General features: G+C 44.7%; 2 protein-coding genes and 4 non-coding genes across 8 annotated transcripts in view; all 6 read right to left on the reverse strand.

Annotated features, from left to right (window-relative positions):
- Nucleotides 1-21,498, reverse strand: part of LOC106606464 (transportin-2) — a 37,080-nt gene extending 15,582 nt beyond the window's left edge. The window contains exons 1-12 of one of the 2 annotated variants that reach the window (XM_045719916.1): nt 20,900-21,498; nt 11,943-12,042; nt 10,945-11,020; nt 10,449-10,598; nt 6,666-6,772; nt 6,025-6,158; nt 5,560-5,641; nt 5,103-5,225; nt 4,868-4,986; nt 4,265-4,325; nt 3,338-3,509; nt 1,907-2,059 (exon numbers count right to left, since the gene is read on the reverse strand). In XM_045719916.1, coding sequence (XP_045575872.1) covers nt 1,907-2,059; nt 3,338-3,509; nt 4,265-4,325; nt 4,868-4,986; nt 5,103-5,225; nt 5,560-5,641; nt 6,025-6,158; nt 6,666-6,772; nt 10,449-10,598; nt 10,945-11,020; nt 11,943-12,042; nt 20,900-20,952 — 1,330 coding nt within the window. In that variant the 5' untranslated portion in view covers nt 20,953-21,498. Of the gene's footprint in view, nt 1-1,906; nt 2,060-3,337; nt 3,510-4,264; nt 4,326-4,867; nt 4,987-5,102; nt 5,226-5,559; nt 5,642-6,024; nt 6,159-6,665; nt 6,773-10,448; nt 10,599-10,944; nt 11,021-11,942; nt 12,043-13,884; nt 14,171-20,899 lie in introns of those variants that run through there. The other variant, XM_045719917.1, reaches the window with a different exon arrangement.
- Nucleotides 4,467-4,537, reverse strand: LOC123743624 (small nucleolar RNA SNORD41). Its single transcript, XR_006770480.1, has one exon. It is a non-coding gene; the product is annotated as a small nucleolar RNA SNORD41 (small nucleolar RNA).
- On the reverse strand, nt 6,251-6,321 carry LOC123743625 (small nucleolar RNA SNORD41). Its single transcript, XR_006770481.1, has one exon. It is a non-coding gene; the product is annotated as a small nucleolar RNA SNORD41 (small nucleolar RNA).
- On the reverse strand, nt 7,120-7,190 carry LOC123743623 (small nucleolar RNA SNORD41). Its single transcript, XR_006770479.1, has one exon. It is a non-coding gene; the product is annotated as a small nucleolar RNA SNORD41 (small nucleolar RNA).
- Nucleotides 11,536-11,606, reverse strand: LOC123743622 (small nucleolar RNA SNORD41). Its single transcript, XR_006770478.1, has one exon. It is a non-coding gene; the product is annotated as a small nucleolar RNA SNORD41 (small nucleolar RNA).
- Nucleotides 21,499-22,372: 874 nt separating the features above from the next.
- LOC106568321 (interleukin-6 receptor subunit beta) overlaps nt 22,373-27,213 on the reverse strand; it is a 37,938-nt gene continuing 33,097 nt past the window's right edge. For both annotated transcript variants that reach the window (XM_045719918.1, XM_045719919.1), the window contains 5 exons: nt 27,079-27,213; nt 26,465-26,605; nt 26,016-26,076; nt 23,857-23,929; nt 22,373-23,435 (listed from right to left, as the gene is read on the reverse strand). In XM_045719918.1, the coding sequence (XP_045575874.1) occupies nt 23,103-23,435; nt 23,857-23,929; nt 26,016-26,076; nt 26,465-26,605; nt 27,079-27,213 (743 nt within the window). In that variant the 3' untranslated portion in view covers nt 22,373-23,102. The remainder of the gene's footprint in view (nt 23,436-23,856; nt 23,930-26,015; nt 26,077-26,464; nt 26,606-27,078) is intronic.

Consider the following 27,213-nt stretch of genomic DNA (forward strand, 5'->3'; position numbering starts at 1 on the left):
CGATATGTTGGATGGACAAGGCTATGTATGTTTGAGCACATGGAAGTCACTGATTTGTGTTTACTATTGGTTAATGAGCCATGAAAAATGTGATGACTAAAATATGACGACAACGAAAATACATTTAGTGGACTAAAATGGTCCACTATTTCCATCATTTTAACAATAGCTACACTAAATCATTATTCAAATGACAAAAATGTGACTTTGTAATATTTCAGTCAAAATGAGTAAGACTAGACTAAATCTAAAAAAGAATGGCAAAATGAACAGAGTAGAGAGGTATGACTGTAGGAGACCTCAGGAACCAGACAGAGTAGAGAGGTATGACTGTAGGAGACCTCTGGACCAGACAGAGTAGAGAGGTATGACTGTAGGAGACCTCTGGACCAGACAGAGTAGAGAGGTATGACTGTAGGAGACCTCTGGATCAGACAGAGTAGAGAAGTATGACTGTAGGAGACCTCTGGACCAGACAGAGTAGAGAGGTATGACTGTAGGAGACCTCTGGATCAGACAGAGTAGAGAAGTCTGACTGTAGGAGACCTCTGGACCAGACAGAGTAGAGAAGTCTGACTGTAGGAGACCTCTGGACCAGACAGAGTAGAGAAGTCTGACTGTAGGAGACCTCTGGATCAGACAGTAGAGAAGTATGACTGTAGGAGACCTCTGGACCAGACAGAGTAGAGAGGTATGACTGTAGGAGACCTCTGGACCAGACAGAGTAGAGAGGTATGACTGTAGGAGACCTCTGGACCAGACAGAGTAGAGAAGTCTGACTGTAGGAGACCTCTGGACCAGACAGAGTAGAGAGGTATGACTGTAGGAGACCTCTGGACCAGACAGAGTAGAGAAGTATGACTGTAGGAGACCTCTGGACCAGACAGAGTAGAGAGGTATGACTGTAGGAGACCTCTGGACCAGACAGAGTAGAGAGGTATGACTGTAGGAGACCTCTGGACCAGACAGTAGAGAAGTATGACTGTAGGAGACCTCTGGACCAGACAGTAGATAAGTATGACTGTAGGAGACCTCTGGATCAGACAGTAGAGAAGTATGACTGTAGGAGACCTCTGGACCAGACAGAGTAGAGAGGTATGACTGTAGGAGACCTCTGGACCAGACAGTAGAGAAGTATGACTGTAGGAGACCTCTGGACCAGACAGTAGAGAAGTATGACTGTAGGAGACCTCTGGACCAGACAGTAGAGAAGTATGACTGTAGGAGACCTCTGGACCAGACAGAGTAGAGAGGTATGACTGTAGGAGACATCTGGACCAGACAGAGTAGAGAGGTATGACTGTAGGAGACCTCAGGAACCAGACAGAGTAGAGAGGTATGACTGTAGGAGACCTCTGGACCAGACAGAGTAGAGAGGTATGACTGTAGGAGACCTCTGGATCAGACAGAGTAGAGAGGTATGACTGTAGGAGACCTCTGGACCAGACAGAGTAGAGAAGTCCGACTGTAGGAGACCTCTGGACCAGACAGAGTAGAGAGGTATGACTGTAGGAGACCTCTGGACCAGACAGAGTAGAGAGGTATGACTGTAGGAGACCTCTGGATCAGACAGAGTAGAGAAGTATGACTGTAGGAGACCTCTGGACCAGACAGTATGAATACTAACACCATCATTAACAGTCAGGAGTTAATTAGAATGCATCATATCCAGAGGGACAGTCAACTCTCAATGGAGTGAGAGAGGAGAAAGAACCACTGTATACTGAACGTCACAGGATACAGAAGAGAGGAGAGCAACAGAGCAGAGTAGCAGACAGAGAGAGAGAGAGAGTCAAGAGAGAAAGAGTCCAAAGTGTGGAGGGGGAGACACACAGATGGAGAGAGACTGAACAAGAGATCTATGTGAAGTGTCAACAGTGTGATTGATTGATTTCCTAGTCCTTACCCTCAGCGATGGCGCCCAGCACCAGGATGCCAGACTCCTTTATGACCCAGTCAGGGGAGAAGAGAAGGCCCTTGAGCAGGGGCAGCAGGTGAGGCAGCAGCTCGTCTCGGAACACATTGGCCAGCACATCCAGCGCCGCCGCAGAACACTTGCCTACAGGGAGATAAGAGGGACAAACCTTTAAAAGGGATAGTTCACTCAAAAACATGACAAAACACTTGTTTACAGTTTTGCTCTGTACAGAAGTGCTCTGTGTTGAAAACTTAACTGCAGGGACATGCAGCATTTTGGGGGATTTTATTAACAGTGGACTAGTGAACAAAACACGAAGATGGTTTTAGAGTGAACTAGCCATTTAATATCATACACTTTTCACACTACTGAATCTGGGCCACGCCAAGTTGTAAAGGTCTGAACAGTAACAGATTCTCCAAATAAACCAACTAAGCTGGGCTGTACACCCATTCCTTTAAGGTGGGCACGGAGACCAGTCCTACCAACATGCTGCTGTGGATCAGAAAACGATCTCAAATTAGCATCATGTATGTTCAGATGAGAACATGTCATCACTTCCACAGTAGCAGCTAAACGCAAAGTCGTTCTGCAGTCTCCGTACACACACACACACACACACACACACACACACACACAGTCTACCAGCCACTTAATGAGTTCTAGGTTTCTCCACAAGTCAGATTGTCCTTCACCAGAATGTCATTGATGTTGGCGTCCAGCTGACGAGACTAGCAACAGCCCTGAAGCAATGACACAGCAATTTCCATAAAATTGTCTAAGAATTATCCACCTTGTAATCTAGTTACGACACCGGTAAAAAGCGATATCATTTCGGTCAAGGCTACGTGAACTAACACTCATATACAGAATAACACTTCCATGTTTTATTTCTATACAGACACCATTGTGATAACAGTGGTCTTCCACCGTTCTGGTGCATCTCTGCATGCCAATCGCTACTGATGCCAGTAATCACTACTCTGGCTGTGCTGTTCAGGGTTCACACTGTCCAATGAGCACCTCCAGCTCTACTGCTAATGAGACGCTGGGGAGCAGTGCACTAACAGTGGAGAGAGCAGCCAAACAGGGAAGTAACCGAATCGGTGCTGTCAGGATGGTGTGAGTACTTTTGATGACACATTGTCCCACAGGGATGACTATCAAATGTATATTACGCCGTTTAGCCAGCACACGCAGACCAGACTCGCGTAGAGCCTGCAGCAGACCAGACTCGCGTAGAGCCTGCAGCAGACCAGACTCGCGTAGAGCCTGCAGCAGACCAGACTCGCGTAGAGCCTGCAGCAGACAATCCTCCTGCTCCATTCATCTACAGTATCAGTCTGTTTTCTCTAACGCATCTCCACCCTGGCTGCGGGGGTTTCAGTTACAGTCGGCTTTAAGTCATGTCCGACTCACGTAGGTTCCAGTCAGATAATGTATCGTCATCATCGTCGTCGTCTTCGTCGACGTCCTCTCCCTCCTCGCCCTCTCCTCCCTCGTGCTGCAGGGTGACGGTGCGAGACTTGTGGAAGCGGGGCTTGATGTCCTGCTCACTGTCCGGCACAGCCTCGTCCTCCTCCACATCACCCTGGAGAGAGAGAGAGATGTATCATTGCTATGCGTTTTATTTTTCTGGTCCGAGGTCTGTGCTGTGAAACATGACAGTATGCATAAGAGATGACTACACAGCACAAACATATCTGGGACCAGGCTAATATTTAATAACTTGGGCCAAATGTGGTTTCAGTTCAGGAGGCTAAGACATTGTCACTCTAAAAAGCATGCTGAACCATGGACATATGGACACAGCTTAGTGCCAGAAACAGCCAGAAGGGTATTAATGCAGTCAAATTAGTAACTGTGTGGCTTCTATGACCGAGGACTATGAGTCAGAGTAAGGAGTGCCTGGCAGGGGAAATCCCCTGTGGGTTAGCCTGGGTGATGTGTTGTGGAACTGGGAATGTGTGGACAGTTGGCAGAGGGAAAAACCGTGCTACACCACTAACTGGCATTAACCAGACACAACATTTAGGTCAGAGAGTACGAATACGTCAAACATCAGTCGAGTCTCAAGCATAAAGCTGTCACCACACCAAGAGTACCAGTAAGAAGAGAGAGGAGGGAAGGTGGGAGGAAAGACTTCTGGGTCGTGTTCATTAAGCACACAACTGAACAAATGGTCCGAAACAGGGAGGTACTGTCTTAACTGGTCCTTTTCAAAGCGGTCCTTTTTACGTTTCCCCGTCGCAAATGTTTTCTAGTGTGCCCTAATGAACACAACCCCGGTGGGGGGAAATAGGTGTGGTGTCATCATTCACACCCAGAACAGAGAGACAGGCTCACCTTCAGCAGGATAATGTCTATCTCAGAGTACTTCATGCCGTTCACCAGGATAGGAATGAGCCTACAGGAGGAGACAGAAAAGACACCATTAGTCAAGCAGTCTCCCTACTGTTGGTCAATCAGCAACACTGCATTTCTTGGTTCCATATAATAATTGATTGAAGTTACACAGCGTCAGATGTGGCAAGTGGGCTGCAGCTGTCTGGATCAGACAGTATGAATACAACAAGCATCACTGACCATCACAGTTAATGTGTTATGCATCATATCCAGACAGCATGGGAAGGGCAGAGGGTAAACGTCAAAATGAGGTCTGTACTGCAGCTAGCCAACCCTTTTGAACTGTAATCAACATTCTGTTCCTCTGAACATTCTTCTCTTTACGTCACCCCTAATAGAACACAGTACAGTGTGTAAACAGAATGAAACACACCAGGAAGTATAGGACCTCTATGGGTATGTTACTCTTACATGCTGTACTATTGACTAACCTCTGTTGCCCTCTACACCTCTGACCTGACCGTCCCCACTCTCTCTACATCACGTACAACCAACACAGTCCAGGTGATGCTGTATGTTACAGGTATGTTTAGGATTACTCACTGCACCAGGTGTCCAGAGAGCACCTCCTTGCAGATGGGCTGCTCAGCCAGGGTGAGCCAGAACTCACAGGCCTCCAGAGAAACGTTCTCATCCGGGTCCTGTGTGCGCTGCAGCATGTACTGGTGGGGGAGAGATACAGACACAGCAGTGTCAGGGGTTGGGATTGGCTGATGGGGTATGACAGTGTCGGACGTGCTGACCGGTAAATAAGTAAATAAGGAAGTGGTGGTCTCACCTGTATGATGCTGTGCATGTGAGGGATTAGCCGGTCGATACGGACCTCCAGCAGCATGACCAGAGCCCGGCACACGTTCTTCCTCACCTCGGAGTCCTCGTCTGTAGCCAGCGCAAACAGGCTCTGAGAGAGACGGAGACACGAAGAGAGAGAGAGAGAGACCAAGAGTGGCCAGAGAAGAAAATGAGACAGAGGTCAGTGTTGAATCTACAGCTATCCTCAACACCGTTGATTACAGTACACACCATCGGCTGTAGATTCTGGATTAGACAGTATGAATACAACAAGCGTCAATGACCATCACTGTCAAGGTGTTCTGCAACATAGCCAGATGAGCAGATCAGTGTTCTTCAGCATCACCACCATAGAAGTAGAACTACTAGAATGGGAATAGCCCATCAGACCACGGTGATTATATTTCTATGGTCAACAGTGTTGTGTGTTGCCTGATGCTCACCTCGATGAAGGTGTCGATGTTGTCCATCAGGGCCTGGGCTCTGCCGATGATGAACTGGTTCACACAGGCGATGGCATGAGATCTATAGGCAGAGAGAATAGCACCATGAGAAACAGAGTTTTATAAAGGGAGCAAATTAATGTCTTTGAAAACAGTGGGATAGTAGGTGGAAAACGTTTTGAAAATGACTCAAAAGTTCCACGCAACTACCTGAGCTGGTCCAATAAGAACATCTGTAATCCGGTGCAAAACGTTTTGCTATGGTGTGCTATGCTCTACTGGACACAACAGTGAGAACAGAGGAACAACCAATGGCGTCTGGATGCAGCCTGTTCACAGATCTGTTTGTGCTGTCTTGCCAACACCTATAGTCACTGGCATAACAATGACCATAGGTGTTGGCAAGACAGCACAAAGTGATCTGGGACCAGGATAGTCTGGAGGTACAGGGGACCTGGGACTGACCTGATCTTAGGGCTGCAGTGCTTGAAGAACTGCAGGAACTTGGGGATCATGATGTTTAGCGGACGGTTGAGTGCATCGCTCTCCAACAGCTCCGACGAGTCCTCGCAGATCTTCTGCAGGGCGCCAAACGAGCCCTGATCAAGAGAACACACGCAGACAGACAGAGTCAAACTCAGAGCAACAGAGGGGAATGATGTAGGATATTTGGAGGCAATAGGCTACAGGTCTGGATCAGACAGTATGAATACAACAAGCATCACTGGCAATCACTGTCAAGGTGTTCTGCATCATTTCCAGATGGCATGGGATGTGGAGAGAACGCTATTGAAACATTTAGCAGAGAGAGTAAAATACTTCTTAGGAGGTAAAGAGGGTTGCGGAGAGGTAGAGAGCGGGGCAGGAGAGGTAGAGAGCGGGGCAGGAGAGGTGAAGGAGAAGGGATATGAAGATGGAAGGAAGAAAAAAGGGACAGGGGAGGTAAGGGGAAAGAGAGGGTGACAGGGAATGAGGAAAAAATAGAAAAGCAAGGGAGGACGGAAAAATGAGAAAGAAAAATGAAGGGTGACAGATGGAAAAGAAAGGAGGAAGAGAAAGGGGGAGAGGCTAGAAAAAGATGAGTGTGGTAGGTAGGTAGCTCTGACCTCGCAGGTGTTGTAGTCCTCAGAGTTGAGCAGGTTACACAGCTGGGGCAGCAGCTCTGGCCAGGTCTGCAGCTCCCCTTTAGAAGTGATCGTGGTGATCAGGATACCTGCGAGAGAGGGATGAAGAGAGAGGTTAGGAACCAACAATCATAGGGTGGTCTGGTCTTAATACTCTCTGGGAGGGGACACTGCCGTTGTCACTGGGCACCATCATTTTGCATTGCCCAGTGACTAGGGTGGGCGGAGTTTACACATTTTAGACCATTCCATTGGTCCTTACGTGAAATCTCCACCCATCCAGGGCACCAGGTGAAGCAAAACGATTGAGCCCACTGATCTGGAAGAGGTGGACAGGTGAACGTAAACCCTCCTGAAGGCTTCCACCTATGCTGTCTTGTCAGACCAGATGTAGGGAAACAGGGATGTACAAGAGAGTTAAGGAATCAAGAGACCTCTGGATCAGACAGTATGAATACTAACACCATCATTAACAGTCAGGAGTTATAAAGAATGCATCATATCCAGAGGGCAGGATAGGGGGGTGAGAGAAATTTATTTTTGGGGAGATGAGGTGAAGATACAGTTGAAGTCAGAAGTTTACATACACCTTAGCCAAATACATTTAAACTCAGTTTCACAATTCCTGACATTTAATCCTAGTAAGAATTCCCTGTCTTAGGTCAGTTAGGATCACCACTTTATTTTAAGAAAGTGAAATGACAGAATAATAGTAGACAATTATTTATTTCAGCTTTTATTTTTTTCATCACATTCCCAGTGGGTCAGAACTTTACATACACTCAATTAGTATTTGGTAGCATTGCCTTTAAATTGTTTAACTTGGGTCAAACTTTTTGGGTAGCCTTCCACAAGCTTCCCACAATAAGTTGGGTGAATTTTGGCCCTTTCCTCCTGACAGAGCTGGTGTAACTCATTCAGGCTTGTAGGCCTCCTTGCGCGCACACGCTTTTTTAGTTCTGCCCACAACTTTTCTATGGGATTGAGGTCAGGGCTTTGTGATGGCCACTCCAATACCTTGACTTTGTTGTCCTTAAGCCATTTTGCCACAACTTTGGAAGTATGCTTGGGGTTATTGTCCATTTGGAAGACCCATTTGCGACCAAGCTTTAACCTGTTGGGGTGTAGGGGGCAGTATTTTCACGGCCGGATGAAAAAACGTACCCAAATTAAACTGGTTACTACTCTTGCCCAGAAACTAGAATATGCATATTATTAGTAGATTTGGATTGAAAACACTCTGAAGTTTCTAAAACTGTTTGAATGGTGTCTGTGAGTAGGCAAAAACCAGAGAAAAATCCAACCAGGAAGTGGAAAGTCTGAGAATTGTAGTTCTTTTGATTCTCTATCGAAACTACAGTTTCTGTGGGGTCACAGAAGGCTTCCATTGGCTGTCAACAGCCTTCAGAAAGTTCTTTCAGCATTCTCCTGTCACTGGACAGATAATAGGAGCTCAGTCAATCAGTGGACTGCCTGTGGACAAAGGGATTGGATATGCTCGATCCCGCGAGTGCGCCGTTCCTTCTTTTTCTTCTTGAATGAATATGCTATTGTCCGGTTGGAATATTATCGCAATTTTACATGAAAAATAACAAAGATTGATTTTAAACAGCGTTTGACATGCTTCTAAGTACGGTAATGGAACATTTTGACTTTGTCTCTGGTACCGCGCTCGCGCGTTATGCCTTTGGCTAAGTGATCTGTACGCACAAACAAAACGGGGGTATTTGGACATAAATATGGATTATTTCGAACAAAAACAACATTTCTTGTTGAAGTAGCAGTCCTGGGAGTGCATTCTGACGAAGATTAGCAAAGGTAAGAGCATATTTTATAATACTAATTCTGAGTTTAGGTGACCCCGAACTTGGCGGGTGTCTGTATAGCTTGCTGTGATGGCGAGCTATGTACTCAGAATATAGAAAAATGTGCTTTCTCCGTAAAGCTATTTTAAAATCTGACACAGCGGTTGCATCCAGGAGTAGTCTATCTATAATTCTTTAAATAATTGTTATATATTTCGTCAACGTTTATGATGAGTATTTTTGTAAATTGATGTGCACATTCACCGGAAGTTTTGGTGGGAATACATTTTCTGAACATCACGCGCCAATGTAAAATGCTGTTTTTGGATATAAATATGAACTTTATCGAACAAAACATGCATGTATTGTGTAACATAATGTCCTAGGAGTGTCATCTGATGAAGATCGTCAAAGGTTAGTGCTTCATTTAGCTGTGTTTTGGGTTTTATTGACACATGTCCTTGCTTGGAAAATGGCTGTGTGATTATTTTTGTCTATGTATACTCCTAACATAATCTAATGTTTTGCTTTCGCTGTAAAGCCTTTTTGAAATCGGACAATGTGGTTACATCAAGGAGAAGTGTATCTTTAAAATGGTGTAAAAATAGTTGTATGTTTGAGAAAAATGAATTATGACATTTTGTTGTTTTGAATTTGCCGCCCTGATATTTCACTGGCTGTGTCCCACGTAGCCCATAGAAGTTAACTTCCTGACTGATGTCTTGAGATGTTGCCTGTATATATCCACAATTTTCCATCCTCATGATGCCATCTATTTAGTGAAGTGCACCAGTCCCTTCTGCAGCAAAGCACCCCCACAACATGATGCTGCCACCCTCGTGCTTCACGGTTGGGATGGTGTTCTTCGGCTTGCAAGCCTCCCCCTTTTTCCTCCAAACATAACCATGGTCATTATGGCCAAACATTTCTATTTTTGTTTCATCAGACCAGAGGACATTTCTCCAAAAAGTATGATCTTTGTCCCCATGTGCAGTTGCTAACCGTAGTCAGGTTTTATTATGGCGGTTTTGGAGCAGTGGCTTCTGCCTTGCTGAGTGGCCTTTCAGGTTGTCGATATAGATACTTTTGTGCCTGTTTCCTCCAGCATCTTCACAAGGTCCTTTGCTATTGTTCTGGGATTGATTTGCACTTTTCGCACCAAAGTACATTCATCTCAAGGATACAGAACGCGTCTCCTTCCTGAGTGGTATGACAGCTGCGTGGTCCCATGGTGTTTATACTTGCGTACTATTGTTTGTACAGATGAACGTGGTACCTTCAGGCATTTGGAAATTGTTCCCAAGGATGAACCAGTCTTGTATACAATTTTTTTTTTCTGGGGTCTTGGCTGATTTCTTTTGATTTTCCCATGATGTCAAGCAAAGAGGCACTGAGTTGGAAGGTAGGCCTTGAAATACATCCACAGGTACGCCTCCAATTTACTCAAATTATGTCAATTAGCCTATCAGAAGCTTCTAAAGCCATGACATCATTTTCTGGAATTTTCCAAGCTGTTTAAAGGCACAGTCAACTTAGTGTATTTAAACTTCTGACCCACTGGAATTGTGATACAGTGAATTATAAGTGAAATAATCTGTAAACAATTGTTGGAAAAAGGACTTGTGTCATGCACAAAGTAGATGTCCTAACCGACTTGCCAAAACTATAGTTTGTTAACAAGAAATTTGTGGAGTGGTTGAAAAACGAGTTTTAATGACTCCAACCTAAGTGTATGTAAACTTCCGACTTCAACTGTAGCTACTAAAAAGGGAGGGACAGTGAGAAAAATGAACCACATTAAAGCAACAGAAGGACAGCAGTTGCCTGAGACAATGAGACAGATTTAACGCGTGTCACGACCCCACCCCCAGACCCAACTCACCCACCCACCTACCTACGCACCCAGACCTAACCCACCCACCTACGCACCCAGAGCTCTCACACACACACACTGACTCACCGATGGTGGCGCGGATGAGGGGCGACGGGTCGCCTATGTTGTTGAGGCATTCCTGCTTGATGAAGTCAGCCACGGCCGGAGGGAAGTTCTGGTAGTGGGCCTTCACATTGTTCTTCAGGATCAGACCACTCAGAGAACGAGTGGGTTCATCTGGAGAGGGAGAGCAGGAGAGGATGAGGTGCGGGGAGGAAAGGATGAGGTCGGGGGGGGGGAGAAGTAAGGAATGATGAGGTCATGGGGTAGAGGAAGAAAATAAGAATGTCAGAGATGCAGACGAAGACCACAGCAACGTGCATTCCAAATGACACGTAGCAGCCTAGAGAACCACTAATAACAAGGCTAGCAGATAATGACGGCATGCTGACCAAAGAATGGATACAGACAAAGAAACCCAAAACTACTTTTTGAGCTAAGAAGTAATACGTGTGCCCTAATGTACACGACTCAGGCTACCAGATGCTCAACTAGAACATATAAACTCAGACAGGGCTCTCACCTTCAGTTTTCAGTCTTGTGAGCACAAAGATTAGATAGTTGTTGAAGTCAGGGAACTGGTTGAGCTGTTCAAGTTTCTGACAGCGCAGTTAAGGGAAATATGACATCACAGACAACTCACACGATGCTCAACTCAAACAAATAACTAGGAGTACACTTTCACTGCAGCACTAATCTACGGGTGACATTTAGACAGGGGAAAAATACCACTTGTTGAAATACTAAGTGAGGCACTTATTTCATAAGTTAGGAATGCGACAGAGTTTGGAATGCAACGGAACTGCGATTTCGTCACATACCGGCTAAGTTTAATTCTAAAGCTGCAGAAATGGTTTCTGCACCTTTGTATAGGTTGTACCATATGGACAGTTTTGAAATAACTGCTGTTATAAGTAGCGTTACCCATGGTTCCTAATGAGGACAAGGGTTTAAGTAAGTAATAAGTTGGCTAGTGGGAGTTATGGATTGGAGGGTTAAGATTATATGCTATCCTAACAAAGGCTAAATCTATAGGACCAGACAGAGTAGAGAAGTCTGACTGTAGGATACCTCTAGATCAGACAGAGTAGAGAGGTATGACTGTAGGAGACCTCTGGATCAGACAGTATGAATACTAACACCATCATTAACAGTCAGGAGTTACATAGAATGCATCATATCCAGAGGGCAGGACAGTCAGTGTGACTGTCTTATAACAGTATCTCCACTTTAACATTGTCAATACAGGCCCCATAGACAGATCAATGCAAACTGAACTAGATGCAATAACCATAGAATAATATGCCATTTCGCAAGCTCTTTTATCCTAAGCGACTTACAGTAATGTGTGCATATATTTTACGTATGGGTAATCCCAGGAATCTAACCAACTATACTGGTGTTGCAAGCACAATGCTCTACCAACTGAGGACCACAGAAGAGCACACAGAAGTACCACTGCCATACAGGGCCCCATTCCACTAACCCCACCCTCCGGTCAGTGTCTGTACATGAGGATACTTGTTGCACGGCTCGCTGTGTGGCCGTGTTGGGGGACTGGGAGTCCTTGAGGAGCTGGAGGACCTGCTGGAGTCCCTGTTCGTCCGGCTGCCACTCCATCCTGCACGGGGACCACACACACAAAGTTACAGATATAGAAATGATGTCCCTGTTACTGATAAAAGATAATACAACAAGGAAAAGGAGTGATATAGAGAGTTCTACTAGAAGAGTCAGTCTGCAGGGACCGAGAGAGTATAGGACTATGACTGTATGAGAGACCTCTGGATCAGACAGCATGAATACCAACACCATCATTAAGTTACGCATTTTAAGTGTGCATCATATCCTATGGGTCAAGTGGTCTCAGAATTCTACAGTTAACTTAGTGTAATTAGCAATGCCAAAATGAGACAGGGTTGCATCATACATTTACTGCACCCTATTACTTACTGGTGCATTACTTTTGACCATGGCCCGTAGTGCACAATGGGGAATAAGGTGCAATTAGGGAAGTAACCATGGGCTGACTGACCTTTCTATAGTTTAAATAATTTACGAGGGTTTATAAACAGATGCTTCTTGTGTTGTGGCACAGATTGGCACTGGGATATATGACAAAACAAATCAATACTTATATGTAGACCTAAGAAACAGGCTACAAAATCTACATGCTCTTGCAGCCAGATTCCCAAATTGAACATTGAGGGATTCTATGATTAAAATATCGACTGCCAGACTAAACACCATGTGCTCATTAATGATGTGGAATTCAGTGGCATTATGCGACTGAAGGTGAGACATGCACATGGCCTGAGCAGGGCAAGCAAAAAAGCGCCATTTGCACTCGTTGCCCGGAGCATGAGCTTGCTTCTAACCGGAAACGGGTCTATAAGGCTGTGTAAACAGAGCACCAAATTTGTGGGAGCTTGAAGCTGGAGTTGAAATTGGTAATCGGATTGTGGCAAATAAAACGAGGCGATGCTCTGCTTTAGACAAGGAGTAAAATATCTCCGTGACCCAGCTTAACCGCCCTAATCCTGCCCCACCCCCCACGACACCCGGTTCCCTTCTGCCAGTGTGCTGCAATATAGTTAGTGATCCTTGGACTTAGAACGACTTTAAACAATTGCCGCCTTACAACTTTCTTTGGTCACAACACAAGTAACGTTAACCAGCGGATATTTAAACACCACAAACTATCTTGATAGTGGGAAGTTTAACTAACCGGACAACTATCTGACTAAAGTTGGCTCTATGGTTATATTACTTACGACATTCTAACTATAACTAGTCACGAAAACCCCGAAAGTACTGGCCATTCGGTAGCTTTTCGGATCAACGCAACTGAATTTAACGCTTCTCACCACGGCAGTCCCCGGCTTCAGCCACACACATGCAGTAAAAAAAAAGGCCAAATATGCGGCCTCGCCACTAACAAGCAATACAAAGATAGCTTTATAGCGTAAGTTAACTAACCCAAGGCAGTCGATATATTATTCGATTTAACATGTGAGAAAATTAACACCGACTGAGAAGTACTTGCTCGTAAGTTTAGCTAGTTACTCTACTGCTAAACATGGCTACAAACGTTAGCCAAGCTAACGAACTAATAACATATCTTTCCAAATTTGGCCAGTGGGCTACTTTGTTAATATCCAACTTTACAATAATCCCTAGCTAAATCCCATAGAGTATCGACAAACGGTAAATTCGTTGATGTTGCGTTTACTTGCTAGTGTGGCCCAATACATTCATGTGCTCTCGCTAGCTAATAAGCTAACGTTAGCTAGCTCACTAGCCGAAATTGTCAGTTTGTTAGCTAGCTAATGCTAACTAAGCTATTTCGATTCCCAACGCTTAACGTTACCTGCTTGCTAATGTGACCAATTATTCAGATATCAACCATATTTCGTCTTAATTTATTTAATATACCAATATAAACACATTACATGCTACGTACAATATTGATTTGTAGACTGAAGTTTGTCGACGGGGAAGCTTCTTTCTCGTGCTCGTCCTCTCTTGTACTACAGGTTTGAAACGAACACGCCGATTCTGTAGGACCCACTGACCCTTTCCGGTTTCCGTTCACTTTCTTCTTCTTCGGTGGGGATTAACGGCGGTTGGCATCCAATATAATGTTGCATTACCGCCACCAACTGAACCGAAGAATAAAATCATTATACTTTGTGATATAACAAATACTACACTCATAAAAAGAAACACCCCCGTTCCACTAATTTAACCTGATCTAATCCTACACCAGGCCAACAGCCTGGGAGGACAGGACACTACCATTCAACACACCCTGTAACTCTTCTGCAGTAAAATGTTGTAATCCCAAGTACTTCTCGGTAACTGCCACAGCAACGCTTATTTCTGTGACTTTACGTTCCATACCTATGGTACAGTTAATAACCATAGCAATGAACGCTAAAAAGCCAACCTTACTGAAGCACATTTCATTCGTATGCCTATCACTCTGTACTGGCAAAATTCTACTACTAACTGGGAGCCTCTTCGTATCCCTCACCCCTGACCCATCTTCCTCTACTTTCTTCACTGCCTCAGCATACAACACTTTCTCCACAACTCTGACCATGGCAATCTCAACCTGCCTCTCTCGCACCAGACACTTCTGATCTCCAGCAACATGGGCAGTTTACACACACCACTTCTTTCACTGATATTACACAATCCTTTGACTCAAGCCCTCCTGTATGTACACTTCTCACGCCTAGGAATCTTCCTCCTACACACTGCTGCAACATGACCATACACATGGCACTTGAAACACCGTAGTGGGTTCGGCCCAAATGCTCATACTGGATAACTGATATATCCTACCATTAATTTGTCGGGTAAAGTCTCAACATCAGATAATCAAATCAAATTTTATTGGTCACATACACATGGTTAGTAGATGTTATTGCGAGTGTAGTGAAATGCTTGTGCTTCTAGTTCCGACAGTGCAGCAATATCTAACAAGTAATCTAACAATTCCACAACAACCACCGAATACACACAAATCTAAGAAAAGGGATGGAATAAGAATATGTACATATAAATATATGGATGAGCTACAAAAGAAAAACCAGCTACATCGGACTACAAAAGGAAAACCAGCCACATCGCCGACACCGACATCCTGCTTCTGGACAAGCTAAACACCTTCTTCGCCCGCTTTGAGGATAACACAGTTCCACCGACACGGCCTGTTACCAAGGAATGTGGAGCTTTCCTTCTCCGTGGCCGCCGTGAGTAAAACATTTAAACGTGTTAACCATCGCAAGGCTGCCGGCCCAGACGGCATCCCTAGCCACATCCTCAGAACATGCGCAGACCAGCTGGCTGGTGTGTTCAAGGGCATATTCAATCTCTCCCTATCCCAGTCTGCTGTCCCTACATGTTTCAAGATGGCCACCTTTGTTCCTGTACCCAAGAAAGCAAAGATAACTGAACTGCTCCGTGGCTCGACGACTCATTGCGAGCTCACAGAACAGGGTTCCGGGCAGCCGAGCGGAAATGGAGGAAAACTAGCCTCCCTGCGGACCTGGCATCTTTTCACTCCCTCCTCTCCACATTTTCTTCCTCTGTTTCTGCTGCTAAAGCCACTTTCTACCACTCTAAATTCCAAGCATCTGCCTCTAACCCTAGGAAGTTCTTTGCCACCTTCTCCTCCCTCCTGAATCCTCCTCCCTCCTGAATCCTCCTCCCCCTCCCCCCCTCCTCCCTGCGGATGACTTTGTCAACCATTTTGAAAAGAAGGTTGACGACATCCGATCCTCGTTTGTTAAGTCAAACGACACTGCTGGTCCTGCTCACATTGCCCTACCCTATGCTTTGACCTCTTTCTCCCCTCTCTCTCCAGATGAAATCTTGCGACTTGTGACGGCCGCCCAACAACCTGCCCGCTTGACCCTATCCCCTCCTCTCTTCTCCAGACCATTTCCGGAGACCTTCTCCCTTACCTCACCTCGCTCATCAACTCATCCTTGACCGCTGGCTACGTCCCTTCCGTCTTCAAGAGAGCGAGAGTTGCACCCCTTCTCAAAAATCCTACACTCGATCCCTCTGATGTCAACAACTACAAACCAGTATCCCTTCTTTCTTTTCTCTCCAAAACTTTTGAGCGTGCTGTCCTTGGCCAGCTCTCTTGCTTTCTCTCTCAGAATGACCTTCTTGATCCAAATCATTCAGGTTTCAAGACTGGTCATTCAACTGAGACTGCTCTTCTCTGTGTCACGGAGGCTCTCCACACTGCTAAAGCTAACTCTCTCTCCTCTGCTCTCATCTTTCTAGACCTATCTGCTGCCTTTGATACTGTGAACCATCAAATCCTCCTCTCCACCCTCTCCGAAGTGGGGAATCTCCAGCGCGGCTCAATCTTGGATTGCGTCCTACCTGACAGGTCGCTCCTACCAGGTGGCGTGGCGAGAATCCATCTCCGCACCACATGCTCTCACCACTGGTGTCCCCCAGGGCTCAGTTCTAGGCCCTCTCCTATTCTCGCTATACACCAAGTCACTTGGCTCTGTCACATCCTCACATGGTCTCTCCTATCATTGCTACGCAGACGACACACAATTCATCTTCTCCTTTCCCCCTTCTGATAACCAGGTGGCGAATCGCATCTCTGCATGTCTGGCAGACATATCAGTGTGGATGACGGATCACCACCTCAAGCTGAACCTCGGCAAGACGGAGCTGCTCTTCCTCCCGGGGAAGGACTGCCCATTCCATGATCTCACCATCACGGTTGACAACTCCATTGTGTCCTCCTCCCAGAGTGCTAAGAGCCTTGGCGTGACCCTGGACAACACCCTGTCGTTCTCCGCTAACATCAAGGCGGTGACCCGATCCTGTAGGTTCATGCTCTACAACATTCGCAGAGTACGACTTGCCTCACACAGGAAGCGGCGCAGGTCCTAATCCAGGCACTTGTCATCTCCCGTCTGGATTACTGCAACTCGCTGTTGGCGGGGCTCCCTGCCTGTGCCATTAAACCCCTACAACTCATCCAGAACGCCGCAGCCCGTCTGGTGTTCAACCTTCCCAAGTTCTCTCACGTCACCCCGCTTCTCCGCACACTCCACTGGCTTCCAGTTGAAGCTCGCATCTGCTACAAGACCATGGTGCTTGCCTACGGAGCTGTGAGGGGAACGACACCTCCGTACCTTCAGGCTCTGATCAGTCCCTACACCCAAAGAAGGGCACTGCGTTCATCCACCTCTGGCCTGCTCGCCTCCCTACCTCTGCGGAAGCACAGTTCCCGCTCAGCCCAGTCAAAACTGTTCGCTGCTCTGGCACCCCAATGGTGGAACAAGCTCCCTCACGACGCCAGGACAGCGGAGTCAATCACCACCTTCCGGAGACACCTGAAACCCCACCTCTTTAAGGAATACCTGGGATAGGATTAAGTAATCCTTCTAACCCTCCCCCCCTACCCTCCTCCCCAAAAAAGATATAAATGTACTATTGTAAAGTGGTTGTTCCACTGGATATCATAAGGTGAATGCACCAATTTGTAAGTCGCTCTGGATAAGAGCGTCTGCTAAATGACGTAAATGTAAAAATATAAAATGAACTAAATTACTTTCGCCGAGTAGCACACATCTTTGTCATCATGAAGTGCTTTGAGAGACTAGTCAAGGATCATATCACCTCTACCTTACCTGCCACCCTAGACCCATTTCAATTTGCTTACAATAGATCCACAGACGATGCAATCGTCATCTCTCTGCACACTGCCCTATCCCATTTGGACAAGAGGAATACTTATGTAAGAATGCTGTTCATTGACTATAACTCAGCATTCAACATTATAGAACCCTCTAAGCTCATCATTAAGCTCAGGAGGTTGAAGAAATTTGTCTTGGCACCTAAAACCCTCACAAACTTTTACAGATGCACAATTGAGAGTATCCTGTCGGGCTGTATCACCGCCTGGTACGGCAACTGTACCTCCCGAAACCACAAGGCTCTCCAGATGGTGGTGTGGTCTGCCCAACGCATTACCGGGGGCAAACTACCCGCCCTTCAGGACACCTACAGCACCCGATGTCACAGGAAGGCCAAAAAGATCATCAAGGACATCAAGCACCCGAGCCACTGCCTGTTCACCCCGCTATTATCCAGAAGGCAAGGTCAGTACAGGTGCATCAAAGCTGGGACCGAGAGACTGAAAAACAGCTTCTATCTCAAGGCCATTAGACTGTTAAACAGCCATCACAAGCACATTAGAGGCTGCTGCCTATAGACATAGACTAGAAATCACTGGCCACTTTAAGAAATGGAACACTAGTCACTTTGATAATGTTTACATATCTTGCATTATGCATCTCATATGTACAGTTGAAGTTGGAAGTTTACATACACTTAGATTGGAGTCATTAAAACTCGTTTTTCAACAACTCCACAAATTTCTTGTTAACAAACTATAGTTTTGGCAAGTCGGTTAGGACATCTACTTTGTGCACGACACAAGTCATTTTTCCAACAATTGTTTACAGATTATTTCACTTATAATTAATTCACTGTTTCACAATTCCAGTGGGTCAGAAGTTTACATACACTAAGTTGACTGTGCCTTTAAACAGCTTGGAAAATTCCAGAAAGCTCAGAAGCTTCTGATAGGCTAATTGACATAATTTGAGTCAATTGGAGGTGTACCTGTGGATACATTTCAAGACCTACCTTCAAACTCAGTGCCTCTTCGCTTGACATCATAGCAAAATCCAAAGAAATCAGCCAAGACCTCCACAAGTCTGGTTCATCCTTGGGTGCAATTCCCAAACGTCTGAAGATACCACGTTCATCTGTACAAACAATAGTACGCAAGTATAAACTCCATGGGACCACGCAGCTGTCATACCGCTCAGGAAGGAGACGCGTTCTGTCTCCTAGAGATGAACGTACTTTGGTGTGAAAAGTGCAAATCAATCCCAGAACAACAGCAAAGGGTGTATTGGGTATATGTTGTGAAATTGTTAGATTTTACTGCACTGTCGGAGCTAGAAGCAGAAGCATTTCGCTACACCCGCAATAACATCTGCTAAACACGTATGTGACCAATAAAATGTGATTTGATTTGACATCAAAACTCAAAAGAACAGACAGTGACTCTTCTGTTTCACCACGATAGCCACCAGGTCTGTGTCGCTCCAGACGGCAGGTGTCAGACACCAGGAATCTTTCACTTCAGCTGACCCATCTTCACCCCCACACTCCTTTCTATGGCGCCCTGTTCTTGAAAACAAAGCAAGTAAGGAGGGAGATGTAATATCTCTTGCCCCCATCTGCGTGGTCCGGAGTGCCCACTCCCTTTTTTAAATTAATGTAAAAAATGTTGTAACCTTTTATTTAACTAGGCAAGTCAGTGAAGAACAAAACAATCATCACAAGACCACTTCGGGTTACCTTCATCGATTCAACAGCACCAAACTCCTTTCCCACCAGTGGTATAAAGTACTTAAGTAAAAATACTTTAAAGTACTACTTAAGTAGGTTGTGGGGTATCAGTACTTTACTATTAACATTTTCTAAAATGTAGTTTTATTTCAATACATTCCTAAAGAAAATAATGTACTTTTTACTCGATACATTTTCCCTGACACCCAAAATTACATTTTGAATGCTTAGCAGGACAGGAAAAGTGTGCAATTCACACACTTATCAAGAGAACATCCCTGGTCATCCCTACTGCCTCTGATCTGGCAGACTCACTAAACACATATGCTTTGTTTGTAAATGGTGTTGGAGTGTGCCTCAGTCTATCTCTAAATAAAACAATCCAGAAAATGGTGCCGTCTTGTTTGCTTAATATAAGGAATTAAAATTACTTTTACTTTGATATTTAAGTATATTTAAAACCAAATACTTTTACTCAAGTAGTATTTTACTGGGTGACTTTCACATTTACTTGAGTCATTTTCTATTAAGGTATCTTCACTTTTACTCAAGTATGACAACTGGACACTTTTCCACCTCTGTTTCCCACCCATCCTGAAACCACATATGGGTCCGGTAAAAAACAGGTCCACTTTCTCCAAAAACGTCAGACTTACTGGATCAAATTCATCCTTATCCTGAACATCGGTGCAAGGCTCAGGCTCCAATATCGTCTCCATTCACTTTCCATAGACCTTTGTCGAAGTAAGGGAACTTCAAGTTGACCGTGGTGAGAGGCCAGTTTCATTTTTTTTAAAGGCCTCTCAAAAGGGACATAGTTATTATTTAGCTAAATATAAAAATATGTTTAATAAAACTAACAGCAATTAACTTTCAATAACAATTTTTTATAAAAAAGTTAAACTATGCTATTCTGAAATAGCATTTCATCTGACCTAATGAGCAGACATGATTGACAGTTGTAGTTCAAACTGAACAATGTAGACATTGTGTTGTCGTGTCTTTGGCATCATTAAATTGAAGACTGTTATTTTATCTAATCAATTCTCTGTAATTATTATTACGTGATTAACTAATCATATAAATGTAATTAATTAGGAAGTCGGGGCACCAAGGAAAATCTTCAGATTACAAAGTTATAATTTTTCTACTATAACTTTTCAGATATTTTCAATATCTGATCGATTAGTTTTCTAATTAATAAATTATTCTTTACCTCACGTCTCATTCCAAACGTCGTAAATTGTTGGTTATGTGCACGAACCCAGCCTTCACTATGAATCATCCATACATCAATTGTCTTAATCATTTATTTACTAACTAACTAAATAATCACAGAAATGCATAACAAACAAACAGTAGATACGGTTACAAGGAAGTGATAGGGGATGTGCCCTAGTGGGCTAAACCGATATGACGCTTGGTAGACAAAGGGACTGAGAAGGGCGTGAAAGACAAGATACACTACACAGTTGATAATTATAACAATTGAAATGCTAATCCTTTGCACATGAACGCTCACTCATTCGGGAATAATTGCAATCAATATATATATTTACACTCACTGTGTCGTCATGATCTCTGTTGGAATCGTCCGTCTTTCTGTTGGAAAGTTCATCTGAACTTCTCTTTGCGTCCCTGGAGTCTTTCGTGGTTAGAATGGACACTTCAGAGTCCCATTCAGAAATGTTCTTATAGAATAGATGTTTCGGTGGTTGTCAGTCTTCGCATTCAATCGACATAATTTCTAGCTGCAGAATAGTAATTAGTATCGAAGATTTGCTCTTATTCTGTCGATATCGATAGTCTGAGTTTAACCATTTCCACCAGTGTAGCCAATGCTCCATGTGGTTTGGTTAGGAATTCAACAACCGAGGAATGCATGGTCTCTACTCAAACCTTAGCCCTCTCGGTAATCGAGGTGCGCATGGTCCCTACTCAAACTTTAGCCCTCTCGGTAATCGAGGTGCGCATGGTCTCTACTCAAACCTTAGCCCTCTCGGTAATCGAGGTGCGCATGGTCTCTACTCAAAACTTAGCCCTCTCGGTAATCGAGGTGCGCATGGTCTCTACTCAAACCTTAGCCCTCTCGGTAATCGAGGTGCGCATGGTCTCTACTCAAAACTTAGCCCTCTCGGTAATCGAGGTGCGCATGGTCTCTACTCAATCCTTAGCCCTCTCGGTAATCGAGGTGCGCATGGTCTCTACTCAAAACTTAGCCCTCTCGGTAATCGAGGTGCGCATGGTCTCTACTCAAACCTTAGCCCTCTCCGTAATCGAGGTGCGCATGGTCTCTACTCAAACCTTAGCCCTCTCGGTAATCGAGGTGCGCATGGTCTCTACTCAAACCTTAGCCCTCTCGGTAATCGAGGTGCGCATGGCCTCTACTCAAACCTTAGCCCTCTCGGTAATCGAGGTGCGCTTGGTCTCTACTCAAACCTTAGCCCTCTCGGTAATCGAGGTGCGCATGGTCTCTACTCAAACCTTAGCCCTCTCGGTAATCGAGGTGCGCATGGTCTCTACTCAAACCTTAGCCCTCTCGGTAATCGAGGTGCGCATGGTCTCTACTCAAACCTTAGCCCTCTCGGTAATCGAGGTGCGCATGGTCTCTACTCAAACCTTAGCCCTCTCGGTAATCGAGGTGCGCATGGTCTCTACTCAAACCTTAGCCCTCTCGGTAATCGAGGTACGCATGGTCTCTACTCAAACCTTAGCCCTCTCGGTAATCGAGGTGCGCATGGTCTCTACTCAAAACTTAGCCCTCTCGGTAATCGAGGTGCACATGGTCTCTACTCAAACTTTAGCCCTCTCGGTAATCGAGGTGCGCATGGTCTCTACTCAAACCTTAGCCCTCTCGGTAATCGAGGTACGCATGGTCTGCAGTGGGCTTCTCCAGCTGGGGTTTATATTCGGAACAGCAGAAAAGGGCTGTCCCATGACGCCAGATCAATGTCTGTGCTCATGTGGCGGGCCAATGACAGTTACATTTGAAAGGGAATTGGATTCTCTTTCATTAAACAGTTTAAAATCACATTACATAATTTCACGAATAGTTTAATCTTTACTCATTCATTTTATACAATATTTAGATGCAAGCCTCAAACAGAGTTATGGTAATGTGGCTGTATTGTCTCTCATGATGTCACAAACATTAAACAAAATGGACCGGTCGTAGCGGAATTCTCCCCAGACCGTTTACACATTCTCCAAAACATGGATATTGTTCAGTTCTCAAGTTCTGTGAAGTAGAAGAAGTTCCTTTGTTCTACTGTGAAACCTCTCTCTATACTGCATGGCGGGGGGGAAGAGAGTCTCCTCCAGGAATTTATGACCTGAGATAACAGAGCCTGGGTGTAGGGGGAAGAGAGAGGTGGTGCTTGCTATATCCAAAGAGGGCCACGTCATGACAGTATACACTGTAGGCAACATGGTTTTTCACACAGGCATACATTTGCTGTAAAAAAAAGTTTACTGTTCCCAAACAACATTCCTTGTAGTTGGAGCATGGAAAACAAATGGTCGACTACATCCCTTTTCCTTTCCTTGAAAACAAGACGAGTGGCGTATTTCAACTTGTGTCGTGTTGTTTTTAGGGCAACCCTTTCCCATGAATCAGTGATCTGCATCAAGATCAACAAGCACAATATCCCACAATTGAGGTGTTTGGCCCTTGGGGTTCCGACTGAACAATGGCTGTCTTGTCGTTGCTATGAGGAGATCATACACACACCAAAAGAGTCGATCGGTAGCACCAGACAGACAGTAGGGTCATACACCCACAGGCATGAAATGCTTCTCATAGTCCGAAACAAACGGATCGTCCTCCAACAAGCTCCCGGACTCTCCCCCGTCCCTCTCCTCCTCGTCAGTATCAATAATTCTACTGTAACCCTTGTCAGCATCCTCCTCCTTTTCCACCTCTTCGTCAGTCCTTATGTGGGTGCGCTCCTCTCCCACCACCCCCTCTGTCTGTCCATTAGGGCTGGACCTATTTCTAGGACAGGCATTGGCATCCCAGAAAGGGTTTTCCACCACCTCCAGCTCAGAGATCTTTGGGTTAGACTCCAGAGGAGAGAAGATCGCCGTCGAGGAGCTGTTAAACTGGAGCAACGACAGGCAGGGAGTCAGACATTCATTTAGTCCTCTATGGTTGTATGTTATGCCTCTGACTGGTGATAATATAACTCAAGGGAATGGTATATTACTATCCCAATACAGCCCCTGCTACTGTATGTGGTATAATCAACATTTAGGTTCATGTAGTACGCACATTCTTTATTTTACAACAGGTTCTTAATGGAACATTACAAATAAGATACCATCCATATCTATAGGTAGTGTGTTCCATTGCCCTAAATGGCTGGAGGAAGAAAAACCAGGCAGGAAGACATGATGAACTCCGGGCCTCTGCCTGGGGCTCTGTCCACAACTAACTAGAATACTATAGACTAACTAATATCACACTCACTGATAGTAGATCAGTAATTCACAGCCACATAGTGATAGTCTGCTCTGCTCTCACCTGCAACTTCATCTGTTGGAGCAGTTTGCTGTTGCTGGGGTCAGGCACTTTCGCACAAGTCTTCATTTGTATACTACAGAAAATACACAACAGTATCATTCACATACTGCACACCAAAAGAGTTGTGTTCCTTCAATTGACATGTCCATTTGTATATCACCCTAAAAGTGGTAGAAATGTATTATCCATTATACAGTGGGGGAAAAAACTATTTAGTCAGCCACCAATTGTGCAAGTTCTCCCACTTAAAAAGATGAGAGAGGCCTGTAATTTTCATCATAGGTACACGTCAACTATGACAGACAAAATGAGAAACAAAAATCCAGAAAATCACATTGTAGGATTTTTAATGAATTTATTTGCAAATTATGGTGGAAAATAAGTATTTGGTCAATAACAAAAGTTTATCTCAATACTTTGTTATATACCCTTTGTTGGCAATGACACAGGTCAAACGTTTTCTGTAAGTCTTCACAAGGTTTTCACACACTGTTGCTGGTATTTTGGCCCATTCCTCCATGCAGATCTCCTCTAGAGCAGTGATGTTTTGGGGCTGTCGCTGGGCAACACGGACTTTCAACTCCCTCCAAAGATTTTCTATGGAGTTGAGATCTGGAGACTGGCTAGGCCACTCCAGGACCTTAAAATGCTTCTTACGAAGCCACTCCTTCGTTGCCCGGGCAGTGTGTTTGGGATCATTGTCATGCTGAAAGACCCAGCCACGTTTCATCTTCAATGCCCTTGCTGATGGAAGGAGGTTTTCACTCAAAATCTCACAATACATGGCCCCATTCATTCTTTCCTTTACACGGATCAGTCGTCCTGGTCCCTTTGCAGAAAAACAGCCCCAAAGCATGATGTTTCCACCCCCATGCTTCATAGTAGGTATGGTGTTTTTTGGATGCAACTCAGCATTCTTTGTCCTCCAAACACGACGAGTTGAGTTTTTACCAAAAAGTTATATTTTGGTTTCATCTGACCATATGACATTCTCCCAATCCTCTTCTGGATCATCCAAATGCTCTCTAGCAAACTTCAGATGGGCCTGGACATGTACTGGCTTAAGCAGGGGGACACGTCTGGCACTGCAGGATTTGAGTCCTTGGCGGCGTAGTGTGTTACTGATGGTAGGCTTTGTTACTTTGGTCCCAGCTCTTTGCAGGTCATTCACTAGGTCCCCCCGTGTGGTTCTGGGATTTTTGCTCACCGTTCTTGTGATCATTTTGACCCCACGGGGTGAGATCTTGCGTGGAGCCCCAGATCGAGGGAGATTAACAGTGGTCTTGTATGTCTTCCATTTCCTAATAATTGCTCCCACAGTTGATTTCTTCAAACCAAGCTGCTTACCTATTGCAGATTCAGTCTTCCCAGCCTGGTGCAGGTCTACAATTTTGTTTCTGGTGTCCTTTGACAGCTCTTTGGTCTTGGCCATAGTGGAGTTTGGAGTGTGACTGTTTGAGGTTGTGGACAGGTGTCTTTTATACTGATAACAAGTTCAAACAGGTGCCATTAATACAGGTAACGAGTGGAGGACAGAAGAGCACCTTAAAGAAGAAGTTACAGGTCTGTGAGAGCCAGAAATCTTGCTTGTTTGTAGGTGACCAAATACTTATTTTCCACCATAATTTGCAAATAAATTCATTAAAAATCCTACAATGTGATTTTCTGGATTTTTGTTTCTCATTTTGTCTGTCATGGTTGACGTGTACCTATGATGAAAATTACAGGCCTCTCTCATCTTTTTAAGTGGGAGAACTTGCACAATTGGTGGCTGACTAAATACTTTTTTCCCCCACTGTATGTTTTAGTTGAAAGGGGTATAACATATTGTTTGTTTTATGTTTTTGATCAAGACCATTGTTATGAATGGAGGGCACAATTGAAAGCCCAACTCAACTGCCCGTTCTCATTTCCACTTCCTCAAGTGTTTCCCCTTTTGTAAACCTATTTCGGGCATGGGTGAACTTTCAGAGAGATAGAGGAAGGAGACATGAGAGAGCACCACACCCTGTATGTGTTCAGTCGGCATGAAACGTTGCAAAGCCTTTTAAAACATTTTGTGTTAGTGTGCCCTAATGAACATGGCCCTGGTTCAAGACAATGAGAAAATAATCAGAATCAGGCTATTTGGGTTGAAGTATGGGAATCCAGTCTCTCACATTATGATGATCAATAGCAACATCCCTGCTATTATTCCTGGCACCAGATATTTGAGGTAACCTGTGACAACAAGGGGAGAGAGATGGGGGAGGTCAGAAGGCAAAATGACCAATTAGACCGCAATCCATGTTCATAATCACATACTGTAGCACAAAGGTCTATTTCATACAAGGCATGCATTCAATATTACACTGTTATTACTTTCTAAGGAACTTCAGGACCCTTTCTGTTTAAAAGGTGATGTTATATACAGTATTATACACAACCTATAATAATATATCTAGTTTGTTTAATAATATATAATAATTAGTGTTATACATGACCTCAGTGTCACCAGTTAGGTACATAAGCACTTAAAACATCTCATCACGGTTGTTAGAGAACCTATAACAGCTATATGCTTCTTGTCATCATTATCAAATTACTACATAGCAGAGTGGTAGAATACCATGGCTGTTCTCAGTAGAGAAGATGATGGTTTCACTGGGTCCCAGTCCAGCCTTAGTCTCAGCCCTGATCCAAACCTGGTGGTGACCCGATGTAAGTCCTAACAGATGGAAGCTGTTCTGGTCCCCACTCACGTTGTACACTGCAGATGAAGGAAAGGTTGAATGATTGGGAGCAAGGCCACTGATGTGTGGGTACCAGAGTGTGCAGCACGGTAGCCATTCTTATTTACAATGACGGCCTACCCTGGCCAAACCCGGACGACGCTGGGCCAATTGTGCGCCACCCTATTGGACTCCCAATCACGGCCAGATGTGATACAGCCTGAAATCGAACCAAGGACTGTATTGACACCTCTTGCACTGAGATGCAGTGTCTTAGACCACTGCGCCACTCGGGAGCCAATAATGACAATAGGAGTTGGCAAGACAGAACAAACAGATCTGGGAACAGGCAAAAATGTTTAATACTATTTAAGCTACTACAATGTAATGCTATATTTTATGGTAATGTACACAATGGGCAGTGGAGACTGCACTTTTATTATAACAATATAACATTGTAGCAACAAAAGATTTATCCCAGATGGTCCTCCACTGTCTTTGTGATGTTTACCTGTAAATTTGTTTAATACCAGCTGATAGCGCAGTATGAGCCCCGTACTCTGGGTCAGGGAGCCGTGTTGCCAGGACAAAGTCACATGTGTGTCAGAGATGTGCTGGGCCTTGAACTCAGTCACTTTGGGTGGGA

The sequence above is a fragment of the Salmo salar genome, chromosome ssa06 (assembly GCF_905237065.1).
Source record: "Salmo salar chromosome ssa06, Ssal_v3.1, whole genome shotgun sequence".
Lineage (NCBI taxonomy): Eukaryota > Metazoa > Chordata > Actinopteri > Salmoniformes > Salmonidae > Salmo > Salmo salar.